This window comes from Leptidea sinapis, chromosome Z (assembly GCF_905404315.1).
Source record: "Leptidea sinapis chromosome Z, ilLepSina1.1, whole genome shotgun sequence".
Lineage (NCBI taxonomy): Eukaryota > Metazoa > Arthropoda > Insecta > Lepidoptera > Pieridae > Leptidea > Leptidea sinapis.
The window spans coordinates 35,632,163-35,644,291 of record NC_066312.1 but is presented as its reverse complement, the minus strand read 5'-3'; the positions used below and the strand labels follow the sequence as shown (position 1 = coordinate 35,644,291).

Sequence of the window (12,129 nt, the reverse complement as noted above, 5' to 3'; positions counted from 1 at the left end):
ACGACCAGTACTAGCGCGGGAAGGAACCGCCACGACTTACAAAACATTACAATAGTTCCCTAGTGATTCTCTTTACCAAACGCGTAATTGTAAAGTTAAATAGATAGTGTCTTCCGGCTTATAATAGTTTCAGATGTTAGTTTTATACTAATGTGTTGGTGAAAACTGTGAGTGATACGAAGAAATGGAAAATATATACGGCGTTATCAGAACGCTCAGTAGAAAGACTTTGAAACGAAAGGAGAAGGTAATTTGTGAAGATTTATATATACTAGCCGCGGTGTAGCGGCGTCATATTTATAAGAAGCACGGTGCCTCAGGATGTCGCCCAGAATTCATACAAAGTAAAACTGTTCCTCTGTTATCGTTACTGTCACATATGAAAGTCAAACCAGAACCGTTTATTTCAATTTGTTTTGTTAATGATCATCGGAACATAATAATTGTATTATGATACCTACATCCTATTGTAATACTTAATTGGCGTTCTGAGATCAATACTTCAAATCATTTCCTGCTTTTAGCATCTTAATTGATTGCCCTGCCCATTACAATGAGGTGCCGTTCAGAATTCTTGAAAAACCCAAAAATTCTGTGCGGCCGCAGCTCTACAATTGCGCTCATCACCTTGCGACATAAAATGTTAAATCTCATTTGCCCAGCCATTTGCAGTAGCTAGTGAAAATATCACTAGCTACTGCGCCCTTCATACCGAAACACAATAATGCTTACTCATTACTGCTTCACGGCAGAAATAGGCGCCGTTGTGGTACCCATAAACTAGTCGGCATCCTGTGAAAAGTAGCCTCCCACAGCTCACTGTATATGTTTATGGATTTAGAATCTTATATTGCCATATTGAATTAACGGTCAAATATTGAAATCTGACACCTACAGATGATACAATTATTTGGAAACATGAACGTTAATCGGCCAACGCGATTTACCTCCAAAGCGCCACAAAGGGCCACATAGTCGGGTAAAAAGAAAATGACAGACAAGGACACTTAAAATATGACCGAGGCCAGGATAGAATTAAACTCTTCTGTTTCTACGATCTTGTACACCATTCATGCGTACGCCTATTCGTTTTAAATTGTGACAATTCTCTAAATAGGCAAATATTGTTTGCACCTTGTTTTGTTGTCCAAATAATATATATTACAAAACATACAACCAGTTTCATTACTCTACAACTATAAAAAGTGTTTGTACTTTAGAACATTATTATAATATTCATTAAACAATTTTATTCTTACAATATTATATTGAAGCAACATACAATTATTTCAAAAAGACAATATAATTTCTTCACTTTACCACGCCGCGCTTCAGTGAAGTCCGTTACGAATATAATGAAACCTAACGTAACTCTAGTTTATTTCTAATTCTTACTTGAGTGAGTAGCTTATTCATTTATTTCCACAAAGACAAGTCACCACAAAAAACAAACCGTCTCAATGTTTTCTTAAATTTGAAACACTTCAAATTATTTTAGAATTATAACTCAAGATAATATCAAGTTAAAATTTTATTCATATTCATAAAATTTTAGTTATTTAATACTTTAATATAAATTGTTTCCTTAAATACTAATTTTACTAAACCTTCAGAATTCAGCGACATTAAAGTGAACCAATTGAATAAATATCCAGGGTTCCCTACCAGCACTGTTAAGCTCGCTAAGTGAGTGTTAATATTCAGATATTAATCTTGTATATCCACCATATTAAAAAAAAAATAGGAAATCGGTTGACGTTAAAGACCATCCCTGTGACTTCCCGCAAATTCCATACCTAAACGCTTCAAATTGTATTTATGACGATTTAGAGCTCTTCGAGCTCCGAGTTAGCTGTTCTATGTTTTATAGCTCAAAAACATACTAAAAAACTCTGGTAAAAGTTTAATAAAACACCATTTTTTAAAATTTTCAAACGGCATTTACTTTTGAATGAATGAACCGATTTTCACGCGGCATTCGACGCAATTTTTTGAACCTCATAAATAATATTTGAGTTTCAATTGGTTTTCTTTTGTCAACGATAACTCACGAACGAATCAATCAACTTTGACCGGCTTGGTGGTGATTGACTGATTTTAATTTCTAAAAAAAAATGAAATCTTAAAACCTACCTATCCGAATGGGTCCGAATTGTATTTAAAAACTAAGTTTGGTCAAGCTCTTTCGAATGGCGCCAATAGTCATCGAAGCTTCCTATTACCTTAAAACGTCGAGATCTGATGAAAACTCGATTTTCGCAAAATTCCCGAATTTTCGAAAATTCTTAGAGGGTTATTAATAAAATTTAAAAAACATACGCTCGTATTTGTACTGCACTATTTAAATAAAATTATAGTGTTAATAGTGAGGACTCGTTACTAAATTATATTATTTTCAACACTTGCCGCGGCTGCTAAGCATTACCCACGAACTCAGTAGTAAAAAAGAAAATTATTTTGCACTCAATCTGCAACTCGACGTGCATTTTGTAAACTAATAAAAATATGAACCAGTTCTTTTAACAGTTTTTTGCATAGCAAAATTGCACATTTAATATGTAACTTGTATCCGGTAGCGATTCAAACGGGAATTTATACGATCAGGGCCGCATTGTATTGTAGTTAGTAATTGTTGGGCACTGTTCGGAGTTGCTCACTCAACACACGATGCACACTGCACCCGCACGGTGAATCCATATAATTAAAGGAATTAGGTTATTAAAGCATCAGAAGATTGATAAAGCACTGACAGAAACTCGAGTGACAGACTCACATATTTAAATATTATGACTTTTTCCAGTATATTTATAGAATTTTATATACGTTTATTAATATTGTTCACTAAATCGAAACTTTTTTTGCTATTAATAATGATATTCTATCGTTCAACAAATAAGGAATTGCTTATAATTTATTTTATTAGGCTTCATAAGATACAAAACTGCTTTAAGGTTGTATACACTTTTTTATTACAATCCCCACTATTGTTCAGGCGTTATCTATAAATAAATATTTTATCAATTAATATCTATCTTGACCTTTTTTTTATTCACATAAACTAATAATACACTAAAAACAGAATTAGGTCTCATAACAGAAATGTTATACAGATTTCAGAAACTTCTTTACCGAAACTGAGGGACGCTAATTGAGGGACAAAACAGTCTTTTCCCATTTACGTTTACATAGTTATTTCTGTTAACCGATACATTATTTGTGGGAGTGACACATAAAAGTGTATTTGTAGAAGCTACAACTTTAAAATATGCTTTCTTTGTTTCCACTTGTCGGGGCCCCAACTACTTGTAAGTACGGCCCTGTGTCGCGTGCTCTCCGATCATTAACCACAGAAGCAACATTGATGTGGAAGCTCGCTTACGATTTTAAGTGCTAATATTAAACCATCGTTCAAACGGTTACTATTAAAGGATACACATATTCGACATCGGGATACATGTTTATGTTAACATATTAATTATGAAAGCGATGTTGGTGTAGAGTCAAATGACACTTATGAATGTCAAGAGTCTTCTTTTCTTTTTTCATTTTCCACCACTTCGGAAAAGGTTGAGCTTTAAAGACAAGAAGTGGAAAAAAAACTCATGGCCACTGTTTTAAATCAACATGTACAGCTTAAAGTAAAAAATCTAAATGTAAATTAATACGTAAAAGCTAGAGTCGTTGAGTACAGTTCTTTAACTGTACTCAACGACTATCTATCCTATACTTATCGTAAATAAATAAAGGTATTTTTCAAGCATTTTAGTAGTGATTGTAAAAAATATAAGAACTTTAAAAAAAGCAGAGTTTCTGGTAACAGGTTCATCCTGCCACCACCAGCCGTGAATGGAAATTACTACGATTAATGTTACAAATAGTATAATATATAATATATATATATATATATGCAGGGTCTGTGATAACCCTGGAGGCTACACAGATGTTGGTACGATTATGAAATTGCATCGTAAACGTTAATGAGTGCTCAGTGGTCACACACTTCACGCTTTCTCGTCCGCTGTAGCACAGTGTGTACGTACCATTACACATATTATTATACTTAGCGATTATTTTACCTCATTACAAATTCGGTACAAATTCAATATATCGTCCTTGAGAGCCTTCTAGTTTTCATAGTATTCGAAGATTTATCAAATTATTATTACAAAATTATCGTCATTTATTGACATTGTTGTGACTAGCAGACACACTGCAGCAGTGAACGAGTCATAACGATGTCTGTTGTTACAGATACAACCCAAGCCGACCACCAATGGCGTCAGCAAGGAGCGACCGCCCGAGAGGGACTCGCGGCCGGCCGACAGAGAGCCGCGCGAGCTCAAGGAGGTTAGGGAGGTGCGCGACAGTCGCGAAGAGGAGTACGAGAGGCGCGCCAGCCCGCCTCGCGAGAGCAGCCGGGAGCAGCCGCACGACGGCAGACACCCGCTGCTGCAGTTCGCGGTCGACCACTTCCGGCAGAGTCCCGAGTGAGTATCACCCTTACATCTCGACCTGCCATCTTGACTTACAACGGTTATACATAGATCGAAACGTTTCCGCGATAGTTGGCCTTCAGGAACGGGTACTGAAGGTATCAATATCAGGCTTATAATTCTTCTGCTACTAACAAATGAAGCAAGGGAGGCAATCACTTAGCTCTTCAAACTCCCTAAGAATAAGTTCCCAGTCCATAAAAAAGGTGATTATATGGGGATTTCTAACATAGAATGTGTCTACCCTAGCTCTTATATTCTGAGCTACTAAAGAGACATCAACTGTAATTTATATTTATTCTCAGGTTTGTGCAAATCTCTCATTATACAATTTATGTCGCATGTTATATAATTGCCCCACATTGTGAACGGCTAACTCTTAATTTCATAATATGAGTGAGTGCGGTGGGTCAGTTTGCTCGTCTCAGATCGCTATATATATTGCTAAATATAGAATACGTTGCGTTACCACATTGAGCATTGTGAAGTAATTCGGTACGCCTGGGTCGTTCTGCGATAATAATTTTGTCTGGTGTTGCACGTTACACGAGAGATACTCATTTATGGAATCTGCTTCTACGATCTTCAATCTAAAATATAAAAACATACAAAAAAGGGATGATAAAAGATCCTAATATAGCACTCCCATACAACTCATAGTAATGTTAAACTTCGTCTGTATCAGTCGATACGATTTGTTCTTTTTAACCGACTTCAAAAAAGGAGGAGATTCTCAATTCGACTGTATTTTTTATGTTTATCTGTTTTATCAATTCCAAAAATAACAATAATTGTAACTAGAATTACATTAATGAATAAGATTGTAAAAAAATAAATATTTTTTTTTTACTTTTAGTGCATATTAGGTATACTTATCTATTTTTTAGGAATTACTTTTTGAAGTCGTAATTTTTTTTTCAAGACATGGTAGGTAAGTAGGTGTATTAAAGTAGAAATTGATTTCCGCATAACTTCTTTCATTTCTAAAGGTGTCCTGCTGTCTTCTTTAGCTGGCGTCATGCAGGCAGCAGGCCTATCTTACGCTGCGTGAATCCAATTCGCTCTCGTTGTTATCCCGCTCCTTTTAATATCGTCTCTCCAATGCATTTCCATTAACCTTTTTTGTTTGAGCCATTTGTTAGTTTTACGCTCACGGAGTGTGTGTGTTTGTAACAACTGCCATTTTTGTCTCTACTATGCCCGAACTTTGATGGCAAGCACAATAATTAATAATCATTACAATTTAATTTTTGTAATTTGCAACTACGAGTATGTAGGTGAGAAAATCTAATTTTGTACAAATAATGACAATTAGAAATAATTGTCCTAGGAAACGGATTTAGTAACTGAATTCATAAAAAAAATATTTATTGAAGTCAAGCACTTATATTATGTAACTCGTCACAACATCTATAAAGTTGTTTTAATCATCTTCATTCTATAAAGGCTCTGCCACACACACATCGAACAACAGCAAACGAAAGGTTTTCCTTCTCTTTCACTCATACTTTTTCTCCTTCGCTCCATACCTTTTTTTTCCCAATTTGTCATATTATTATGTGAACCTAGCCAAAATATTTTTTTTTCAAATTAAAATTAAATAGGATGGACTTATTTTTTTAATTTGAACGATTGTTTGATTTCATGTGAAAATCTACGAATAACATAATATAAGAAAATTCTCATAATATTTTTGGTACAGCCTTATGTATTATACTTATAACCTTATTAAAGACTTAAAGAAAGTATCTTTTAGTGAAGAACTGATGATGAAGAACATGAAGAGGTCTGACGCGTGACGTTCTGTCGTTGTTTACCATTGTGGGGACTGTAGCTTGTTCCTACGTGACAAAAACGTGGGAGTTTCTTTGATTGAGACTCACTTTTAATTAATTCACCTCGACTTATATTGCTCGTAAACTCTTCTCATCAATACTGAATATAAACTCACAAAAGAATACCAATAAATAATTAAATATAAGTAAGGTATAGCTAGTCTTTTGAGAATATATAACACGGTGATAATACCATTAGCTCTACCCATATAATATCAAAACGATATTTAATTATGATGTCAATCATATACATGTAATGCATGCCTTTACATCACACGGGGAGTTTTTGATATGCATCACTTAAATGTACCTACATATTTAGCTCTTTTTTGGTTAAAATAATACTTACAATCATACAATTATTAACGATCATCCATCACTCATCATTCACCAAATAACCTAGACATTTCCACCAAACACTTTGTGGTGTTATAATACAGTGTATTTATCATTGTGTAAAACGATTAATTACTTTTGGTAGTTTTGTTTTATGAGATTTAACAATAACCAAATATACTCGTATTATATACATACATACCACTTATATGATATTTTTGATTGTATCAATTACTCCTTGGCTGTTTTTGTATTGTTCATTTGATGTGCATAATAATGCCTCCTCTCCACTATCGGCGATCATCGTTACTTGTGTGATCGTCTGTCATCGGCAAGTTAATCGTTGATCATCGTGTATATCATTTTAATTGAGCGGCAGTCATTCAACATAGACGTGGAGTTAATAGCTGTTGCTACCATTCATTTAATTTCAGTATACAATATTTATGTTTGTGATTCCATATTTCTGATCAAAGGTTCTATGAATTAAAATGTTTCTTCATTTGACCACCCAGTAGTAATTGTGTCGTACTCGCACTATGTATATAAAAGGAAATCATAACAACGAAGTACGTACGGCTTCGCTCACTGTTCAGTGTTCTACAGTGAATGAATGACCGGCGAACGTGGGGGCACGCGCACGCAACGTGCCTGAAAAACCGACTAGTCACCGTTCGCCATGATCACTATGACGATGATTGGCGACTAGAAGCGAATAAGCCCTCCACATGATCGTGCTCGCGTGTAATCGCCTTTAATCGCCGATTGTGAAGAGGCCCCATTCGACGTAAGCCAATGAAATATCCCATGAAAAAGGAATATACTTTAGAAGTTACTAAGCTAAGATGTACTCATTATGGGAGCTACAGTTCAGAAGTTTCACATTCGTTAGGTTAATTACTTGTTTATCTGCAAACATTTGTATAACATAGAAGCGCTCTAGTTTTTACATAATCGTGTAAGTTCAGCAATAAAAACAAGGTCATCGCAAACAATAACCCATAAACCGAGTAGGGAAAAAGTTTCTCAGCCCTGCTTAGTGTTGCGACTATCTTCATTCGTACATAACGCATCCATTGTTGACAATACTCGTAATTATTCGCACGTCTCTTGGCTTGCGGTGGCGGCCATGTTGTGTGCCATCATGACGCGGCTACTGCATCGAATGCAAGTATACGTGACAACTGTCAAACTGACACTTTATTTTTTATTGTTTCATAGTGTTGTGAAAGTAGTTCAGTTATGTGTTTTTGGTCAGACTTGTAATGCTGTAAATATTTTAGATATGCACGTATTAAACCAATATTATGTTCTGTTGACATAGATAATTAACTGTTATATTAATAGAGACCATGAGTGAATTTTATTACAAGACGCAAAACGTCTATAAGAGCCAAAATTAATACTATTATTTTAATCATATTAAATAATTTTTTTGCAGTTAATTATCTATATTAAATATAAGTAACACATTTAACAATCCTTTGTTTAAAATTATTCTTTCAGTTTCTTTGAAATAAGTTATTATTTTTTATGTGTTTGTTTGAACTATTTTGAACGGTTTGACCGATTTCTTCGCAGTTGACGCCATTCGAAAGGGCTTGGCAAACTTAGATTTTAAATACGAGGAAATACATTGGACCGACTTGGTAGACTTTGAGAAATTAACGACAAAAAGTCTACAATTTTTTTAAAGTATTTTTTTGGAATTACTTTTACACGGCTTATTGATCAGTCCTAAAAGTAATCAGCTTTTAGCATAAATAATCACGTCGATCGCCGCCAAGCCGGTCAAAATTGATTCAGTCGTTCGAAAGATATCGTGAAAGAAAACAAAAAAGTGTTTCTATGGAATCACTCCGAAATCCTTGGTTCGATCAATGAAAAATTTTTTTTTATGATAATAAGGGACGAGACGAGCAGGACGTTCAGCTGATGGTGATTGATACGCCCTGCCCATTAAAATGCAGTGCCGCTCAGGATTCTTGAAAAACTCAAATATTCTGAGCGGCACCACAATTGCGCTCGTCACCTTGAGACTAAGATGTTAAGTCTCATTTGCCCAGTAATTTCACTAGCTACGGCGCCATTCAGACAGAAACAGTAATGCTTACACATTACTACTTCACGGCAGAAATAGGCGCCGTTGTGGTACCCATAATCTAGCCGGCATCCGGTGCAAAGGAGCCTCCCACATGAGGCGTTGAATGCCGCAAAATCGGTTAATTTATTCAAAAGTAGGTAATTGTATTAGGTTTGTGTAGTAAAAAATAGTCTTGTATGAAACTTCTATTAGACTTTTAAACTCGACGAGCTGAAAGGCTATATCTTTGAGCTCGGAGAGCTCAAAAACATCATGCATACATCGTGCATATTAATATTGATTAAGCGCCTAGGAATGGATTTAGCGGGAAGTTACAGGGATGGCCTTCAGGATCAACCGTTTTCCTAATTTTTTTAAAGGCATTTAAGTAGACAAAAAAAAAATATTTTTTCCTATCGCATTTGAAACGATAATTCTTGTTTTAAAATTGAAAAAAAAACACCAGAGTTTAGTCGTTTTTATAAATCTGAAGAAAAAAATTAAAATTGTTATTCATACTTAATTAAATAATTTTTTGTTGTTGAATTAAAAAAAAAACTAAATAACATGATAACTTAAAGATTACTCAATGAAATAGAAGAAAGATACCGTTTAAAAAAATAACAATATAAAACCTACTTGTGTTATATAACCGTTAGTTATTTCATTCAATAGGTTATTACCCTCCGATTCTTAATCGAAGCAAAAAGTAAACCCGTTGCATCAGAAATTACTTCCTAACAAATATTTTTTGTTCTGATCAAAGCCAATACGTGAAGTTAGACACAGTAATACGACAGACGGCGCGAATCAGTCTAACCGCACGTGTTATGCCGGGTCCACATGATAACGAACGGTGGCGAAAAAGATAAGGAACTTTGTGGATGTGAAGCGAGGTGGATAAGTAAGAAATGGGAGATCTTACCTAAAGCTGATTCAGTTAATGTGATTTAATAGTCTTTTTCTTTTAATAACCCGCTTTTGGATTGTGTGAGTGACTTAATCTACCTAAGCGAAAAATAGTATGACTATAGGTAGACATTTAAATGAAACTTCACTCTGGAAAAGCCCTTAATCGCGTTAATCCAGTTTTCCTTGAGAAAAGTCACCACGGTTTTTAACCCAAGAATTCAATAAGGGTAGTCGATTCTTGCTTCTTTTGATCAGAAAAATAGATTTCCGAGTACTGGCCTCCTCCTGTCAAATATCATGTAAAATATGTTACTTTTTGTGCCGAATTGATGGACGAATGTGTGCGTGCATATATATTAAACTACACATGAGTGATTCTTCTTTTTGGTCGATAGTTTCTTCCCCTTACAAGCACACTCATTACTTATAACATTAGTGCTTATATTATAGTCTCAATTACGATCAAGTGAGACACAATTTCTGCAGTCAGCGCCACTGTAATATTAGCGATAGTTTGTCCGAAGCGATTGCTCCGTCTGTGCGTCTTCGATACGCCACTGTGTAACGTAAACCGTGTTTAGTGGCATAAAGAAAGATTTACCGGTTCAAATGAAATGCTAAGTAATTCCGAAATTGCGTACGGCCACTTTCGCTGCTCATGCGAAATACTCGATCCACGGGCAGCGAGCCCGCGGCTCGAAGGCTGTAGCACGCGATCAGTCAGCCGCGCGCGCCGGGGCCGTCGAGTGGCGCGCTGGATATATCGATGTGACGGTCGAGTGAGTGGTCGATACAGCGGCGCGATGGCGCACGACACTTTCGACGATAATATTATGTCCAGTGATAGTCTGTGTGGTGCTGATGAGGAAGACGAAGTCAATCAGTTCTTGTAAGAAGGATTGTTTCATTTACAACCATGATATAATTTTTGAAATTATTTTGTGTTTTCTCTCTGTTCAGTTCAATTCGGTTCTAAAAACAGATACTGAGATTTGAATCCCGTACGGCCAATCAGCAGTTTGTGAATACCTAATTGAATTAATACTTAGATACTTATTGACAACCCCTAGAGCCCGGTGGTTAGTGATCCTGCTTACTGAGCTATAGAGGTCCCGGGGTCGAATCCCGGTCGGTGTAATCATTTATATGATGAATATGAATGTTTGTTTCCGAGTCATGGATGTTTATATGTATTTATGTATGTTTAAGTATGTTTATTGTATTCAATATATCGTTGTCTTGCAGCCATAGTACAGGCTGTCTAGTTTGGGGCAAGATAATTTATGTAAGAGTGTGTCAGTATTATTATTTATCTACTTACTGCTAAATATATCATTTCAGTAGTTGCCATATTGCGAAAATTACTAACAAGAGCAACCATGGACTTTGTATTCTGCTCCATTTCATTCTCATCTTTTCAGGTGTTATTTATAATCGATAACATTAATAGACTATTCTAAAATACTCTTTTTACTTAAAGAAAAAATAGGAAGATGAAGCTATATAGCTGGAGTGTTTCTGTGCATATATAATTATCCTCTCTGAAATACTTACTACTACTACTACTCTTCTACCAGAAAAAGTTTACAACCCTAACTGACGAGCCGACAAACCTGGCAGGCCATGTCAGGTTTGTCGGCTTTTAGTGGAATATTTTTTAAACAAATGTTACAATATAACTTACATGACTTTTAACACATCTATGTTTTTCGACAAAATATATCCAAGTATTTATTAGGTATACCTACGTTACCACATTTAAACTGAATGTGATTTTAAACTTTATTTACATACTATGAGAATAAAAGAGATTAGATGTAATTTGGTCAATTATATAATTTCTTCGATAAATGAAAAACAAGAATTAGAAACTCACACGCAACCGCAGGGCACGTGCGAAATTGTTAAAGCCAAACTATAATTATTTTAATTTAACCGCAGAATATGATATGAGTTGGTAATTAAAATAATAGGTTTTGTTAATTGTTACGAGCTTTCTGTAGACTGTAGGGTATTGATAGCTTAGATTAGTAAAGTGTGATGAAAGTTTAGTGCATTTATAATTGTTACGAATGAAAGACTTAAATTGATCAATCGTGACAAAAATATCTAAATCTGAATTTTAAACCTTTTTACCGATTTTAAATATTAAAAAAAAAGTATTATAACATAATAATACCTAATTGACACAATTTTATATAAATTATACAGTCCCAAATTATGCATAATATTAGGAATTGCATGTACTATGTAATACTATTTACAAAATTAAATAGTGCCTAAACATATATATCGATACCTCAGTTCCAAGGAGTAACAATTCAGAAAGGATTCCAAAAGAAACAGCTCGAAATGTTACTGTTTCTGAAAATGAAAATATTCTAGACTTACGAAGAAATATCGGAAGTAACAAGTAAATTACATTCACTTATCTACTTGTTTCTCTGTTCAAATGTTGTGATATGTGTTA

At 34.9% G+C, this 12,129-nt stretch overlaps 1 protein-coding gene across 1 annotated transcript in view; it reads left to right on the top strand.

Annotated features, from left to right (window-relative positions):
- Positions 1-12,129, top strand: part of LOC126978262 (unconventional myosin-XV) — a 41,714-nt gene that overhangs the window by 11,525 nt on the left and 18,060 nt on the right. The window contains exon 2 of the mRNA XM_050827003.1: positions 4,252-4,487. Coding sequence (XP_050682960.1) covers positions 4,252-4,487 — 236 coding nt within the window. The remainder of the gene's footprint in view (positions 1-4,251; positions 4,488-12,129) is intronic.